Here is a 19327-nt window from a genome sequence, read left to right as displayed (position 1 = left end):
GACTCATGTATCACAAAATCATATATTGTGAATTACCTGCCAATTAACTGCAGACCTTTGATTTTACCATTGACTGGTAATAAGTAATTCCCCTTAAACTGACCTAATCACAAACTTGGACACGTTTAGCTTGCAAAAGTTTCCATATCTATGAACCATGATTAAGAAGTCAAGGCCATATAATCTCCTTTACATTGTGACATGCAACAACTTGTACAGCAACATCCCCAATATTATCGGTTCATCTTAAACTGAACTAAACACAAATTTTAACATAAAAATATTCATTTTTTTTTTAAATTCCACATCTCTGGGGATGGGGCCTAATAATCCCCATGGACATCAGATGTGCAAATGCTTCAACAACTACATAGCAAATATCAGTGACCTACTAGTAATGGTTTTCTGTAACTCACCTATTTAAAAACTAACATGAAGAGTTCAGATTATTATCAAATATGCCTCACTCTGGTAGAATGTTTGCCCTGCTATATGACATTGATGATTTTTCAGGAGTTATTATTTACCCCTTTTTTGCATGAATGTAGCAGTTTCCTGAAATTTATGTTAAATGTATGGCTCCAAAATTGAAAGCCAACCACATTTCATTGCAACTTGTATATACTTTATTGGATTACATGAAAGGGAGAGCATATCTGCATACATGAGGATTATGAGTTTGAACTTTGACCTATTTGTATTGTATATATTATCTTCTATTATTTAATAAATGAAATTGAGAATGGAAATGGGGAATGTGTCAAAAGACTGCACAAGAAATCCTTAAGATGTCTTGTAAGTTTTTTAAGTGTTTTTGTGTTGCTGTCTTATTGCTGTACACACAACTGTATTTTTTTTAAATAATTACAAGTGATTAATTACAAAGTAATGTTTCATTCATACTCTGCTTTGAACAATAAATAAATGTAACTGTCCAATCATGTAAAATATATAAGATATACACTATAAACTAGTATGTTCCTTTTATATAACTTTAATGTAAGCTTATCATATACATGAAGAATGCAAGATAAATGCAATATTCTTTTGCTGCCTCTTTCCATACTATCAAACATTCATCTACTAACTCAACACTGTAACATATAACCAAAATAAAAAAAATGTACTTTTACATTTTGAATTTTAAAAAATCATTTTAAAATATCACTTTAACATGACATAAAATTGAAATTTTCATCGCTTAAAGATATTTGCTCCTCTTCAGATTTTTTTAATTTTTTTAAAGATATTCTGAAATCTCTGTTTTTATCCATGTAGTGCCATTATAAAAATTTGTCACTAACCCTACTTTCTTTTCATAATTTTATTACATATAGTTTAAAAAGCCATATTTGAAAATCTTATAAAATTCTTTTTATTTTTCACATTTTTTTAACAAAACAGGATGCCAATGTTAAATGTATGAAAAGTCTAGAGAGAATGCTTTCCTGCCCACTTTTCAAAGGCTTATATCTCAAAAACAGACGCTTCATTTTTTTTCTTTTTTTGGCTCCTTTATTTATACACTATCAATTTATAACAGTCCTTTGAAAAGCTTGTTAGTTTTAAACAGAGATGAGACGGGGAAACATCTTTAAATTCCATATAGTTTAACAGTTCTAAATTTCCATATTATTTTAGGACAGATCACTAAAAACAAAATATTTTTTATTATTTAATTCATTTAGCTAATCTATTTCCAATAGAGGTGCCACAGATTATGACTAGAACATGATTTAAATGAACTCAATATTCATAACAAAAAAGTTATTCAAATTACTTTTTTTAAATGTGTTGTTTCCCTTAAATAAATATAAATAAATAAATAGAAAATAAATAATATAAACTAATCTAAATTTAAGTCTAAATATTATGGATTCATACTTTTTCATTGGAACCAATTTTTTTTTGCTTTGAGGAAAAAGTGTTCTTCATAAATACAGGATGAATAAAAAGATATAGTTAAAGAAAAATTACTTTTCTGTTCCAAAGCTTGGCACAATTATTTAAATGATAAAACAAAATATCAGTTGTATATTCTTTGTTTATTTTAAATGGAATAATTCAGAATTTAGCTTCAAAAAGTTGTTTAGTCTCAGTGTCTTTGTAAAATGATTCCTTGACCAATCAGTGAATTTATAACATATTTTCATAATGCCATACCATTTCTGAATTGGTATTTATAGATATAGAAACATAAAACTAAACTGTTCTACCACATACTAATAACAAGATACAACTCCATGTAAGATATAACCCTAAAAAAAACTCCAAAATATAAATATTTGGCAACAAAATTTGTGTGAATCTTTTATGAAGTTGTACTTGAGAAACAGATAAACAATGGAATGTTTATAAAGTTGTATACAAATGGAAGCAGACACTAACTAAAAAATGACAGCCATAAACATGTTTACACAATAAAGTATCACTATAGTATGAAGAACACAAACTTAGTTGTCTTATTTCCTGAGACAATATCTTTAACTTAAAGATACAAAGTTGTTTGCCCAATGATAATATAATATAATTATTAATTACTTTTAAAACTTATTTTGTTTTTTAAAATTGTTACTTATTTTTCAAATCATCTTATGTTCATGATAAGACATACAAGTTGTGTCAAAATCGTTAATATACCAAAATACAAATGTTAAAAATAAACGAGTAAAATCTTTTTTGAAACTGAAAAACCATTTGTAGACTAGACAGTTTGTAAAAACATGTCTATGAGACTACACACAATTCATTAATTTTAATCCAAATTTACATATAAACAGAGGAGAGAATGAATTGAAATACAGACAGATGAACAATATAATTGGAGCATACAACCCATCCTTCACATGAAACAAAAATGTTTAGGACACTGAATTAATGATAATAACAATTTTGAACATCTGTAGGTATAGAAATTGGTTTATATGAACGTTTGGTGACATTACCATTATTTTCTTAAAGATTATGATCAATATTAAAACAGTTAAAAATTACACAGGTAGTACATAAAATAGATATTCGATGTCTGTGTTATACTACCAGCCTTTTTAAATAACTAACATGACTGTAATAAAAGCATTGTTCACATGGCATCTTTTAAAAAAACACTTCAAGTCATATTTTTTTCAAACAGCTTGTTGTTTATAAATGATGAGCTTGAGTATTACCATCATTGCAGATAAAGCTGTGAAACTAACTAAAAACAGTTTTATATATAAAATGTTCTTTTGTTCTTAGATAAAATTGTTTAATCTAAATCGTCCCCTTTCTTGTCTAGTCACAGCCAAATTTCATCTTCATAGAAGTTCTTCCTATCTGTCCACCATTTAGTGGTATTTGATATTCTGTCCAGCCCTGATCTCACCAAGACCACAGTCTAGGTATATTATAGCACTTTTATATCACTGTACAGAACAAACTCCACTAGATTTCTGGTCCTTCTTTGTTGTCTCCTCAGGTATAAAGCTTCTCCTCTTAGCAGCTGAAATATCATTTTAAAGTTAATAAATTGTCAGTATTATACAGATACAGATACAGAAATTGTATGACAAATGTAGATTTTTATGACATACAACAATTTAAGAACATTTAATAAAAAACATGGATGATATTTAGATGAATATTTGACAATAAATTTATTGAAATCCATGGTTTTGTTTTTCTTAAAAACTTGGATTTCATGTTTTCAAATTGTCAACAAAATAAAATTTTAAATGATTTTTCAATAGGCAGTGGTAAAAAATAAGTTGACTTATTTCTTTTTTTCTTGAAAAATATGTTGTAAATGTGATTTTATTTCTAGGTGCCTTAGTAAGATTCACAGCTCTTCTATAAAAGCATGCAAAGCAAACCTTTGATCAACTTGCCTGCTATGTTTGCTTGGATGTTTGCAAACAATAGGTAGGCTGAGTTTCAGTCTGTTTTATATATACTGGGATTTGATTGAACAATTAAAATTGACAAGAAATGAAGTTAATGTTTATTGTCCAATCATATTCCAGTATACAGTAAAACCTGTGTAAACCGGCCACCTCTGGGACGTCAAAAAGGGCCGGTTTAGGCAGTGGGTCGGTTTATTCAGGTTTTCAGATTGACAGGAAGTCAGTGGTTCATGACGTCAGATATTTTACAGAACTGCATATTTCATGCAATTAACAAATAATAAGCTTGTATAGTACAGTAGATTACTGACATATTATAAATTAGTGTATTGAATAATAGAAAATTCTGAAACTTATTTTATTTAACCTAGAGTGCCGATGATTTGAACACAATATATATTTGGACATGTCCCTGCTTTTTACCATTTTTCTACGAACGAAACATCTTCAATCATTGCTCTCATTGGTATGAGAAAGTTAAGAAATCCATCATCTTTGGAATTTGAAAAATGATTCATACATTTAATGTTTGTGAAGAAATACTCATATGAAGTTAAAGTTTCTGGCTCGTCCGCTTCATTTTCACTTTCGCAGATTTTGTTTACGTCGGAATCTCCGCGTTGTTTGAATTGATAAACACGAGTTGTTTTTCTGTCCATCATAAGTTTCCTCCGTAGGCATTGAAGATTAATTTTCCATAGCAGTTATTTCGTTTCAAAAGTGGTCGGATCTCTGTCGACTCCGAAAGTGGAATGTTTACATCCGGGTCTTCTTCAATATCAACATTTTCATCGAGGTTCACAAAGGGTTACCTAGAATCATGAAAACATAATTCCTTCGTCTCATTCAATGATTAATCGATCCAGTGAACAGTGAAATGAACCAAGAACGTTTTTTTCCTTTATCAGATTCCTGAATAAGATCTTACTTTTGTTTCAATGTAGATTCATTCACGAGACCTCTTTTGGCAATGGTGTGTTCAGTTCACATTGTTTTCAAAATCAATTTTCCTCTTTTATTGGCGTACTTCAAGTCTCCATATTAATATTTGTTTAAACTAACATATTCTAAGGAAAATCTTTTTAATGGTTGTAAAAACAGTTCACTTTACTTTTAATTCACTTTTTGTTACCTTGCTAATTTTATACCCTGAAGAAACCCTTTGTGTAAAAAACCACAACACACGCTCTTGATCAGTTGATTGACATCAATCAATACCGTTATGATAAAAGGCCAAACCCGTTTTGACAGGTAATAATTAAAGTAATTTACTGTATTGGGACTAGATAATTAGATCGGAATTCGGAATAGACAGGGTGCGGTTTACAAGGGATATTTTTGCAAAGAATATTAAGGGAGGAAAATGGGACTTTAATTTTCGGCCGGAATTGACAGGAAACCGGTTTACTCAGGGTCCGGTTTTCACAGGTTTGACTGTATAGTAAACAGACTGAAACAGATTACCTACCTTTTATTTACAAACATCCAAACAAACATAGCAAGCAAGTTGATCAAAGGTTTGCTTTGCATGTTTTTATAGAAAAGCTGTAATACTTTGATATGTTTTCTCCAGTTAATAGAACTAAAAACTTTAAAACAAAGTTTTTTCACCATGAAGTAGGAATTAAAACAGAGATGTAAAATACCTTCAACATAAACTTCTCTGTCAAACTGTCCTGCTGACATTTGTATTCCGTCCCTTCCAGCTTTCAGTATGACATCATACAAACCATAAACTGGACGGTGGTCAGATTTCTTAACATTCATAACTGCATCATAGTGTGTACATGATATACCATTCTTCTTCTTAGAATGAAATAAAACTCTGTCCTGAAAATATTATGAACAATGAAATGTATATTCTTAACTAAAAAGTATCAGATTAATTTTCACTATCTTCAATGACAAAAAGTTAATTTATTTCTTGTAAAGAGTTCAAGATCAGTGACAAATTTTTCATATCATAAGTGCATGACTGATAAAATATAGAAAAATAGAAAACTCAGGGCATCAAACTGTAATTATCTCCCTTTCATGTCTGTGCAATTTTTTTCAAGTTTGTGTATAGTTACTTCCCTTGTCATAATTTAAGTAAGATTTTAAGCAACAATTCTAACATTTTTAACAACTGATGAATCATTTTAATGTTATTTTTTGTATAACATGTCTTTAAGAATATCATAAATTGACCTATTTACTTTTGGATAGAATAATTTCAAAATTAGAACATTTTACCTAATTTCAGTTTAAGACTTCTGCAAATGTCTTTAAGAATTAAGCATCAGGGTATTGCGATCTTTAAGCATCAGGGTAATATGATCTTTCAAGCATCAGGGTATTGTGATGCTATATTGCTATAATAAGTTATACTTTATCTGGGCAATTTTCATTTCACTCAGAAGTTTTAATTCAAAATGAATATGCATACTAGTTTGAATAAGATGTGACTACAATTTTGTGGTAAACTAAGCTAAACAAAAACTTTAACCTGAAATGTATAGTTTTCAAGTAATCATTTTCCCATGTTCAGTAAACCCTGAATTTGAGTCAAATCACTAAATTTGATATATTCTTTAAAGTTGTCATCATGATGAACAAGAATACAAGGTTCCAAGTTGATGTGACAACAACTTCTATGTAAACTACCTTCAACCAAAACTTAATCTTGACATGGGATGAACAAACAGACAGATTAAGAGACAGACACATGCTATGGTACCTTGGGGATCAAAATATCTGAGTTATCTCCCCTGAAGGTAACTTAAGATCTATACTTACTGTATATGATGGAATTCTAAGTTTAGCTGAGGTATCATAATTATCTGTTTCCAAATCAAATTTATATGTTGGTTTAAAATTAATTCTCCCTTCTTGGTATCCTTGAAACACTTTTTCTGAAAGACACAAAAAAATCTTTACTTCCATGTGAAATACAATTTATAGAGATGATAGAGCTAAATTCATTCAAGTGAACTGACCAAGATTTTGCCATTAATTGCATAATAATTGATTACATAATGGTTGTATAACAAAAATATTGCATTCATTTATCTGTTATCTATACCTCTTTTATTAATTTATATGCAGTTTTAGGAAAGTAACAGCATTTTCAAGGTTGGAGATTGGAATTTTAAAAATCTTTGTATTGTGCTACCTTAACCAAGCTTTCACAATGACCGAGTTTTCCCAGAATTTTTACCTTGAAGTAAACAATTTAGTAATTCATCCGTGTGTAATAAATCTTCAAAGTTAGGATGATCTTGTTCAATAATGGCCTTGACAATGTCTTCCACTGTACGTCGACCTTTATCAATACGGAAGTTCAAATCACCTAACCAAAACACACTGTCAAAATTTGCTGAAATATCGCCTAAAATGGAAATTAATATCATCTTTGATTACTATTGTATGTTTTATTAATACTTAAGTTCCAAGATAGTCTGTTCTACTGTGTCTGATTTAATTTCCACACTTATGTCACATGATGACATAGAAATCTATGCAGTGTTGGGATCAGTACAACAGCGTCTGCATGCAAACATCATCATATGGACGATGTCACTTAATGGCAGGTCTTCATCCAGATGAGGAAGCCAAACTAGAACAGTGTGTGCAATTTTTTTTTTATGGAAATCTATTCAAATCATAACATTTGCTTTAATTGTCTTGTAAAAATCTAGCCATGTGTAGAGAGAATGTCACATAATAAAATATTTTGGTTTCTTTTTCATTCAAAAGTCTGAAAGATAATGAGTTATTTCATATCACAACATTGAAATGAAAATACTTAAGAAGGTATTACTCAGAATGCATTATATTCTAAAAGGTTTTATTTGAAATTGTTAGTTCATTATTTCATGGCCTCTTCGTTAATTTTATCATATGCATGTATTTATATCTAATTCCAAAACAGTTATTTTGATATTTTTCATGCATGTAGTTTATCAAATTGTGATACAGATTTCTTTAAATTAATTTCTTAAGAAAAGACAATACCAGTATACATGTACATTTGACAGTATTTACCTTGTTGAGTAGGGTTCTTTGGAAGTTTTAGCGTAGAATTTATTCGTTGAAAGTCACTAACTCTATCTTTCAACTTTCCATCATCAGCTGAAAATATCAATTCATATTTGTATTTATTAAGTTATAGTTAAAAAAAAATAATGTGAGAGAATTTGTCACTCAATTGCAGTAAAGTCAGTTACATGGACTGTATCCCAATATCATTGAACTCATAAAAATGAGGGTTTGTTCGTTTGTGCAATGTTTTAAAATGTTGATATTTTTTGTGTACAAAAATATAAATCTGAACAATGCAAAGTTTGTGTATTAATTTAATACTTTTATTGACTTTTGATCCAAACATTTCTTATGTTTTAATATTGCCAGTAAAGGTTAGAAACCATTGCTATAAGAAACATAGGCATTATATAGCGACCAAAATTTGTAACAATGTTTTGTTCAACAAAAAAGATGTTTAAATGAGAAATATACTTTCAACCCATTTAACCTTCATAATCCGAGATGGAGAAACTATTTGCATCAACATTCAAGCTTATTCTTTTTATAGCCTTGTAGGCAGAAAACCCTTAAAACAAATATCCATGAAAAAGAATTCTTCTGCGGTCTAATAAAGTTGGAATCCATGAAAATAGATGAATCCACAATAATGATTAATACAATTTTCATATAACAAATTTTGTATTTTTTGTTCACAATACTCACAAGTAAAATGACAATTAAGAAAAACAAAGGAAGTTCCAAAAAATGAAAATGCTATAGCAACTGCTCCCTTGGTCTTCACCATGGTAACAGCCCTAGTTGTTACTTGATCTTCATCTGGCACTGAAAAGATAAAAAAGAAATCACAACATTTACAAAACTACTCATTTTCACCATCGTTAACATTTTTATTGCTACTCTGTATCTTGCTCTATATAAAATGAAAATATATTCTACTAGACTACACAAATGTAGTGGCGACACTATAATCAATATATATTTTTAAAACAACCAACATTCTTTTCTTGTGGTTTAAACAGAATACTAAATTTTGCTAACATTATTTAAGTGTTAAATAATGTAAATATGATAATATCAGACAGTTTTATTGTGTGTCTTTTTATGTTGTAATATTAAACTACTGTCTCAGGTTAGGATGAAGGTTGTCGCCTGTTAAAACATTCAAGCATGCTGAATTTTACTGCACCAGTCCTATTAAGTCAGTGTGGTTTAAAGGTGTTTCTGTTTCTCGTTTGTTATGAAGATTAACTGCTAAATTTTAATACATTGTTACTTGGATGGAGAGTTGTCTCATTGGCACTCATGTCACATCTTCTTTTTGATTAGTTTGAGTCAGCAACAATATTTACTTTGTGTTTATAAAAGTTTTAAAACTGACATTTATAATAAAATTAAAGAAACCGATGTAAGCATTGAGTTTCAAGTATCACAAAATGGATAGATGCAACTGTTGTAAAATAAGCTTCTGTTTCCATTTCAATGCTTTGCACCAATAATGATGTTTATAACGTTATCATCCTGAAAATCTACGTAAAATTCAATTTTTAGCTTTCTTCATAATACTTCCGACTTCATAAAACATGTATTAATTCAGCTTACCAGAACAAAACCAAATAAGATCTCTGCGTATAAATATGGCAAGATGAAGGGCACCGTGGGTAGCAGAATGGAATAAGACATGTGACATTCCTAATGTAGCTTGGATCTGAATCTCCCATTCCTTTCTGAAATAATAATTACACAATTATTAATTTAACATTTTAGTCTATTTCTGGTACATGTAATATCCATTTGACATGGCCAGGTACTAATACATGTATCCCGTCATTATGTTATTGTGCATTGTTTTCGTATTCTTGTCTTTCATTTTTGCTTATGTGCTTTGTCTATGTGCCTTTTTGTTTTCCTTGTTGACATATTTGTTTGTTTTTAAGATTTAAACACAATGTTGACTGCTGTACCACTATTTTTGACATTTTTACCTAGGATGTCTATTTGTTTTGTTCACACATCATTGTCAATATAAAGTAATTTTATGCAACTGTCATACAAGTGAGAGGTTTAGCTAGCTATAAAACCAGGTTTAATCCATCACTTTCTACATAAGAAAATGTCTGTAACAAGTCAGGAATATGACAGCTGTTAAATATATGATATTATCGCAATTCTATGAAACTTGCCTTTGATAATTTCCTTTCTCAGCAGAGTAATATGAAAAAATATTGCTAAACAAAGGTGGCCTGTGGCGTTGCTAGTGAAATTGACGTCGTCATAGGTAATATAGCAATAAACAGATCATCTTTGGTTATCTCAACTCGATTGCTTTTCTCACTTTTGTCGTTCCGGCTCAAGCAAGATAATCAATCTTGTTGAGATGATCAACTATAATCTATAAATGTCTTTTAAGAATTATGTTTCACTCTGAAAATTATGAAATACTTCTGGTTGTATATGGATAGTTGGCTGGATAATGGAAATCAAAGTGATAAGAGTGTCATAAATGTATGGGTTTGAAACCGTACCAATGACATTAAATATTATTATACTTTACATATATCTTAATCAATTTTATTGGGTGAAAAGTTATCACGTGACATGGAATAATTCAGTTGTTTTTCATTCAATTGCAAGGAAGGATGAATTACCCTAAAAATTTCCACCAGCATTGAATAACCCTATTATTCACCGGTGAATATCCTTTTGGAAGACCACCAAGAGACGAGGAAATAAGGCGTTGGACATGAATAGAGTGCCAGCAGCTGATGATAGCTCTTATAGAGTAACGGTCCTTTTCAGGGCCATCAATCTTTTACAAAAAGATTCTAACTTTGTTGTACATTCGAGAAGTTCTAGAACACAAATGTATTTTTAAACCTCAGCTTGTCTATGACTTTGTTATAAATGTAAAGTTAAAAAAATATAGGAAGTGTTCGAAAGGCCTTTCAACTGTTAGTTCAGTATATTTAAACAATTGTGGCCCCTTAGAATCGATGAATATCCAAAATTGTCAACCCTTAAAAGTTATTTCACTTCAGGCTGCGCCCTCATTGAAATAACCTTCTCGTGTTGACAATTTTGGATATTCACCTTTTCAACGGGCCATAATTGTATAATATACAATGTGTGCTCATAAAACATTCCTGTTCTTTTAGCATTTACACCCATTTGTATGGTACTTACTTATGCATACTATTTTCCTGAGTTCCTATAACATACATATCTTGTACATATTCACTAGCTTCTGGTAATACAAAATCTTGTAAAGATGTGCTGCATTCCTGTAATGTAAAATATTATATGTAACCCTGGAACATATTTACCAGTTTCTAATTTGGTATAGACCAATAAACATATACATTGTGTACAATTACATAATGTTAGGTAGAAAAATAATAATCTTACCTTCAGTTCCCCCATATTCCAACATCCTACCCAAATCTTTAATCTTTTATCAGGAAAATATCTTTCTAATTCTTCAGAACTCAGTAACACTGAAGATACAGAAGCATTGCCTCCTGTCCCACTCCTGAAATAAAATCACACTGTATAAAATCTTGAAAATGGTGAAGAGGATAAGATGAAATGTTCGTACCTTATAACAAAAAGTACTGTATAATTCCTGTATATACAGTTTAAATGAGGAATATTGTCAAAGATATCTTTGGCAGGTACCAAACCAGGCATAAGGGAGGTTTCTTGATACCAAACCAGGCATAAGGAAGGTTTCTTGGTACCAAACCAGGCATAAGGGAGGAATCTCTTGGTACCAAACCAGGCATAAGGGAGGTTTCTTGGTACCAAACCAGGCATAAGGGAGGAATCTCTTGGTACCAAACCAGGCATAAGGGAGGAATCTCTTGGTACCAAACCAGGCATAAGGGAGGAATCTCTTGGTACCAAACCAGGCATAAGGGAGGAATATCTTGGTACCAAACCAGGCATAAGGGAGGAATCTCTTGGATTACACTAAATAATGTTAGTGCCTACTCATTTTTAATTGTTTAATTTTTTTTCTTGTGTGTTTGGGTTGCTATTCCATTGATTCTTCCAATATTACCATTTATTTATATTGACTAATATACACACTTTTAATCAGATCTTTGTGTGAGCTCATCATCATACATGTTTGTTTTTTGTATAGAATGAAACATAAAGTCTTACCATCTAACACTGGAAGTAAGAATGGGATTCATTTGGACTAAACTTAAACAAGACACATAATTTTCCACAACTTATGAATTATTTCTTTCACAGAACACAAGTATTTTAAGACATGTTAATTTTGATTTAGCATCAAAGCATTAATAAATTTCCCTGTTCCTGCATCTCATAGTTTAAATATTGTAACATTCTACGTTGAAGTCATGTCCGTATTTGTATTTCATAAGATCAGTCTGGTTTTTGACCTTTGGTGTCCTGTGGTATGTGTTATGTTTCCATGTCAAAGAGAAAAGACATATATTCCAAATGTTCCACTAATGTAATGGTTGCACCTTTAAAATCTAACACATACGTGTACATAAAATTTACAAGCATATAAACATTCTTATCAAAATAGTAAACTTGAAGAAAAAAAACATTAAAGAAGAATAGATTATTCCAAATTAGTGATATATTGTATCATTGATTTTATATTATGTCCACAACATTTAGGTTTAAACCAACTAATTATAACTTTTTAAAAGCTTATCTTTAAGTCTAATCTTGAACCCAAATATATATATATATTTAAATACAATACCTATATGGCTATATCATGTTTACCTGCCTTATTTATTGATTTTATGTACACATAACAGTACATGTATACTGCAGTATTTATGATTACATAAATAATTTTGGTAGCAGTCCATTATAAACAACTCTTGATTTCAGTTTTTTTTTATTCAACTCTCATCATTACCACAAAATACTTTATTATCCTACCAAAAAACATGCTTTTTGACATATTTTTGAACAAAAAAACAAGGGAAACCAGTCACTTTTACTTAAATTAGTATTTAAATAAAACATTAGAGCCCACTTTTCTAAAAGTCTATAAATAAATCCAACTACATATCACATTGAGTGCAAAATGTACATAACAACTCACCACAGGAAAAAATAGGGAGAATGTCATGGCTACAGATGATACCCCTTTTGCATATCACCTTATAAAGGGACATAACTAAAGAACAGTAAAAGTGACACAACCAAAATTGGAACTTTATCTGTGTTTTGTGCACAACTTTTATAACATTTATCTGAGGCAAACTAAACAAAGAGAATTGAAACCAATTTTGCAATTGTGATGTTTGAATGGACAAGTGTAAATATAGGTTAAACACTTAGAACGCCCCCTTAACCTAGCAGTGGGGCCATATAAAATCAACAGATTTCTAAATTTTAAAAAATGTACTTGAAACATTAATTATTTACCATGTTTTCTAGCATCTGCATGTCATAAAGATACATGTATCCAGGATTGTTCAAATTTACAAAGGACTATCTCAACCAAACAATATCATTATTAGGGAATGAAATTAATAATTCGTTGTTTTACCCGCAATTCTATAAATGTGAATGGAATATGTGGGAAGAGCACTGCATGTGCTTCCTTTATGTTACATTAATACTTCATAATAACCTACCTCGCTCTAGCTTCTTTTATAGAAATAGGTGCAATGATAGCTGATGATGTAGATGAACGATTTGATACAGTGTCAAAGCTTGTTTTGTCTATTCTTTTAAAGGAAGCATCAGCTTTATACATTGTACGTAATGATCTGGAAGATATATCACCAGGGAGCGGAGGTGGATGAGTCTTTGGTGAGACGGGAGGCAGTTTTCCAAATGTTATTGAATCATTATCATTCTGTAACACATGTTTGTAGTTTTCGGTAATTTGAGCAATGTCAACTTCTGACCCCATCTTACTATCTCTGCCTGGACTCATTTGAACATCGTTTTGATATTTTAGGTCAGATGTAGAACCTGTTTTTGTGTCTTCTACAAAGACATCATCAGTAGACATTGTTTCAGTCATATCTTCCTGTTTTTTAGACTTAGAACTATTAGCTTCTTCCCCGGATGAATGTGTCTCTCTGTTACGCTTTTCACCTTTTGATAAAAATTTAGAATGGCTCCTCCCAGATTTAGGTGTCTCTGGAGGTTTTGGCACAAATGGACTATTTTTCAAAGATTCGAGAGATCCTGAACGTTGATTAGCAACTTTTAAAGCTCTAAATCGTCTCACAGTTGCATCGGATGGAGCTTTATTACTTATAATATCTTCATCATCTACTTTTTTATCTTTTTCATCACTATCTGTGTCTATGTCCATATAATTAGGAGGAGAGATATCTGATGCATCGCTTGAGACCTTATAATTTCTTGGTTTAGGTATAGGTGTTTTATTTAAAGAATCACTTTTTACTGAAGAAGCATTAGTATTCAAACTAGTCTGATTATCTCCCTTTGGTGTTATAAGTAATGTTGAGCTATCTAGTTTATCTTTAACAGTTTCCTTTGTGGTATCAGTATTCAAATTTTGTAACAAATTGTCTTTTATTTCAACTTTTAATTTTGAAGGTTTATCTCCCTTTTTCAAATTAGAAATTTCAATATCTTTCTTATCTGCCTCTAATTTTAATTTATCTCCCTTTTTATCAAGATTGATATTTTCTGCTTGTAAATTTTTATCTGGCAATATTTTACTAGTGTTTGATCGTAATGATGCTGCTGATCCAAATTCACTTCCAGATTCTGATATTCTTCTTTTTTCAGTTAGTTTTGCAATGGCACTTTTCTTTTTTATTTTCTTTGATTTGCTGGCTGGAGGTTTTGTTTCTGTTTTCTCCTTTTCTATGACATCATGGCTTTCCATGGTACATTCTTTTTGCCATATCAACTTCTGGTAGCATTTGTCACAAACATCATCTAAAACACATATTTTTTTAAATTAAAATTTCTGTTTATTCATACATGTAGTTCAAATTTTAATTGTCTTGAATGTGCATGACATATTTGTCACTGGTCATTATCAAGTCAAATCAATGTTTAGGCCAGGGTTTTTTTTCAAATGATTTAATTTGTCTTTGCTTGTAGACATACATGTAACCCTCGTATGCTGAAATTGTATGACAATGGCATGCATTTTGTGTTTATAACAGCTGAGCAATAATATTCCATGGAACTAAAATTTAAGAAATGATGACAAAATAGTGTACCAAACATAGTGTTAGTAAGTGGAAATACACTGTTCTGTCTTGAAAGATTTGTTTTCTCCTTTTTTTAACCGACCTGACTTTTTCATGTAAAAAATCATAAACCAACAAATTAAAAAAACTTGGTCTTATCTATCAAATTTTAAAGACTTCTATTCAATGGTCAGACTCTTTGAGTTATAAGCCAAAAACTGCATTTTACCCCTATGTTCTATTTTTAGCCATGGCGGCCATGTTTTTTGATGAAATGGGAATTAAAACACAAACTTTATTCTAGATACCCTAGGAATCAATCAGATGAAGTTTGGTTTGAATTTGTTCAGTAGTTTCAGAGGAGAAGATCTTTGAAATAGTTTACGACGACGGACGCCAAGTGATGGCAAAAGCTCACATTTCCTTTTAGGAAAGGTGCAGTCTGCACCAAAAACTTTTTCAACTACGTGTCCGAAGACCAATATCCTGACATTTTTCTTATTGGTCCAAACAAAATTTTGCAAAAACTTACTAGTCCGAATAAAATTTTACTAGTCTGGGGCATCGGACTAGTGGCTAACCGTGCAGACTGAAGGTGAGCTAAAAAAAGAAATAAACAGATCCACCTAGCTTTTATCAATTTCAGGAAACTTCTTCACACATGAAAACTAATAAAAAAAATTGCAAACACATTGTAAGAAAATTTGCTTGTGAAAAACATGCAAGTTTGTTTATTGACAGTTTATTTTGTTTTTTTTACTTTTAGATTGGCTTCTAATATGATAACATCTTGGGATGGTATTGGTTTTTCTTTGTATAAGACTATTTTTAATCAGTGTTCTTACAATTAAGCTAGGTCAGTTTAAATCATTTAGCATGTACACTGCTGGAGTTATGATATCTGTTGCAGCTCTTCTTTGCAGTTGTTCCAGGCTATTTATTTTTGCAAAAGTGTGTTGATCCCAAACTCTGCAACAATATTCTCATTTTTGGTCTAAGATAGTTTGGTAAGCTCTTTTTTGTTTGCCTGATGAATGATAATGATTAATTTGCTTTTGCTGTTGGTGTTAATTATTTATAGTATAACTAATCGCCGTATTTGAATATCAAAAATAAGACAACGCGTGACCGAACGACGCATGGATTAAACGAGTGCGCAGCAGGACTTTAGTCCATAGCGGCGTTCGGTCACAAGTTGTCTTATTTTTGATATTCAAATACGGCGATTAGTTATTCTTTTTATTACATTGGCAAATGGCTTTTTTTTATAAAATTAATGTAGAAAATGTAAGGAACTATATCTTTTTCCTACGCATTGACAATTTGTTTTGATCCGACGTTAACGACGTCTTGACAACGCCTATTGTTGTATGACGTCAGAGAGTGAAATAACCGCGTTTATTTCACATGTGAAATTATCGGTTTTTATCTAACTGGGAAATCAATGTATTCATTGCAACCAATGTAATAATATATATTTTTTTTATTGTTCTATTTGAGATAAGAAAAAAGCGAAATGCCTAGATATTTTAAATAATTTTATACTTTTTTTTGAAATTGTTATCATCATTTTGTGAGTTCATAGATCAACTTATTTAAAAATTGAAGAAAAATAAAAACAAAATAAAAAGCAAAACAGAAAACAAAATTATGAAATAAAGGCAATTATTGTTTCACTTTATTAAATTATAGATTTCTAGATATAAAAATCTATAGATCCATTGTTTAGAGTTTAAGCTTGTCTCAGGTTGAGTTACAAATGTATCTAGAAGCACATGTTAATTATCCAGATGTTCAAAATATAGAGTTCTTCCCAAGCCATGCTGAAAGATGTGATTTTACTGTTCAGTGTTGAAATTTTCAATGCAAATGTAAACTACCACTATCACACATTTTCAGAGTATATGCCCACAGGCACTTGTCTCAGAAAAAAATTTCCTATACCTTATTATAACACAAGGTACTTAACTTGCATTTTAGAAAAATGTCAGGTTGTGACGAAGTTCCGTTATATGCCGCTTTATAGGCTGTCAACCCCACTAAAACTTGTTATATCGTAAATCTAAATTGATTTATCTTTACAATGGTGTATAACATGCCTATATTTGTTGTCGGAATCATCCGTATCAATCCTACCAAAGTATGTCAATCGTAATAATTTTGCAAACCGCTGAAGAATTGGCAATACACGTCCGCAGTAAATGATATATTATAAAAATTGTTTTAAAAAAAACCTGTTAGTTTTCGTATGAATAGAACTTATCATACAGTTAGTAAAATTATATAATATACCATGAAAAAAATCTAACAAGTGTTGTTTGTGGTATGTCTAATTACACTTTTTTCAGATAGTCAGACCTCAATTGGAATTTTAACTTTAAACTGGAAATCAGAGAATTACATCAAAGTCATAAGAGAAATTAAGAAAAACATGAAAGTATTAAAGATGAATGGAATTCCATTAAATTTTGAATGGACACCTGGTCATGCTGATATCCAAGGAAATGACATTGCTGATTCACTGGCCAAAAAAGGAGCTAAAGAAGCTGAAAAAATAGAAGAACCATCAGAAGTAACCAGGCAGGATATAAAACGTGCAGCAAGAGAAAGTGTTTTAAGAAAATGGCAGAACCAATGGGAATCAAGTCAACGTGGCAGAAATTATTACAACTATCATCAAAAAGTATGTCAGAAAATACCAAAAGATTTACCATCCAAATGGTCGTTTTCAATTACAACTAGTTTGAGAACAGGTTATTGTGATCTAAATGATTATAAATCCAAAATTATACCATCATCAGACAAAAACTGTTCCTGTGGAGAGCCAGAAACTGTAGAACACGAACTTTTACATTGTTCTAACTATGAGGAGGCTAGAGAGAGGATGAGAACATCTATTTACTTTATTACAGGAAATATACACATGGATTTAGACACCTTATTAGGAATCGATGAAGAAGACATTAATAGAGACAATCGAAATGAGATATTGTGCCATCTGGAAAATTATTTAACGGAGTCTGGTAGATTCAAAAACACTATACAGCAAAAAACACTATAAATCTATATCAAAATTAAGTCAAAATTTTTTAAGCAGCAGCCACAATTTCAATTAAGTACATGAGTGAACATTACATATGTGAAGAAACTACAAAAGAGGAAACGTACACAAGTGTTTACAGTGTCATTTGGGACACTTACTAAAGACTTAAGACTAAGTTACAAATTTTTCCATGACGTCAATGTCTTGCAGACTCTCTTTTGACTTTACGTATGAAATGAAACAAGATCAGAGATAACTCCGAGAATCATTTAGACTTTCCCATAGAATTGACCAATCGGAAACCGAGATATACAAGGAGACGTGACGCGTTTATTGCCAATTCTTCAGCGGTTTGCAAAATTATTATGATTGACATACTTTGGTAGGATTGATACGGATGATTCCGACAACAAATGTAGGCATTTTATACACCATTGTAAAGATAAATCAATTTAGATTTACGATATAACAAGTTTTAGTGGGGTTAACAGCCTATAAAGCGGCATATAACGGAACTTCGTCACCACCCGACATTTTTCTAAAATGCTAGTTAAGTACCTTGTGTTATAATAAGGTATATAGGAAATTTTTTCTGAGACAAGTGCCTGTGTATATGCCTCATATCAACTTACTTGTATTGACAGAAAAACTGTTACAGCAGTGATTATCAGTATGTGAATATAAAAGTTGTGTGTGAAATTTGGGTAACACATCCATGTTTACATGTTTACCTTCTTTACTTACTGCATATCAAATTCATGCATTATTGAACATAGATAGTGTGTTTTCTTAACAACTAAAGTTGTTATGCGGATGTATGATTAATTCAGAAACCACAGTTAATCATTATTCTTGATTATTATTTACCCCGAGTAAACCATAGCAACTGTATAAATTCAGAATCAGCATCTGAGATTTATATATGCCATTATAGATTCTGAGTAATTTGACAGAGAAAACGTTGATTGGCAAAGGCTGTAAGAGAACTGATAATATCATATAAAAGTTGCATTAATGTGATAAAACACGCTTATTTACCGGCGTGTGTATTTGTTTATATCAGCAGCCACCATCTTGGAATGCAATCCACAGTGCGCAGCCTCAGTAATATTTGCAAGGTACTTAGAATCTCTGTTGCGTTTGCTGGTAAGGTAAATGTCCATTCTGTCAAGCGTTTGCTGGTGGAATGTCGTACAAAA

The 19327-nt window shown here is 30.9% G+C and overlaps 1 protein-coding gene across 3 annotated transcripts; it reads right to left on the bottom strand.

Annotated features, from left to right (window-relative positions):
- Positions 1-978: 978 nt before the first annotated feature.
- Positions 979-19294, bottom strand: LOC139511392 (phosphatidylinositol polyphosphate 5-phosphatase type IV-like). 3 transcript variants are annotated; one of them, XM_071298092.1, is made up of 11 exons: positions 19167-19294; positions 13538-14825; positions 11310-11433; positions 11088-11185; positions 9507-9631; positions 8610-8729; positions 7908-7994; positions 7081-7251; positions 6660-6775; positions 5528-5711; positions 979-3481 (listed from the first exon to the last, which is right to left on the bottom strand). In XM_071298092.1, the coding sequence occupies exons 2-11, from the start codon at positions 14770-14772 to the stop codon at positions 3402-3404; spliced, it is 2340 nt and encodes a 779-aa protein (XP_071154193.1). In that variant the 5' UTR covers positions 14773-14825; positions 19167-19294; the 3' UTR covers positions 979-3401. The 3 variants fall into 3 exon arrangements, with proteins under 3 accessions (XP_071154193.1, XP_071154194.1, XP_071154192.1); XM_071298093.1 differs by having other exon boundaries at positions 18996-19218; XM_071298091.1 differs by lacking the exon at positions 19167-19294 and adding an exon at positions 18761-18988.
- Between the last annotated feature and the right edge of the window lie 33 nt (positions 19295-19327).

This window comes from Mytilus edulis, chromosome 2 (genome assembly GCF_963676685.1).
Source record: "Mytilus edulis chromosome 2, xbMytEdul2.2, whole genome shotgun sequence".
Taxonomy (NCBI): Eukaryota; Metazoa; Mollusca; class Bivalvia; order Mytilida; family Mytilidae; genus Mytilus; species Mytilus edulis.
The sequence above is the reverse complement of the archived record's forward strand: the minus strand, read 5'-3'. Positions and strand labels throughout refer to the sequence as shown.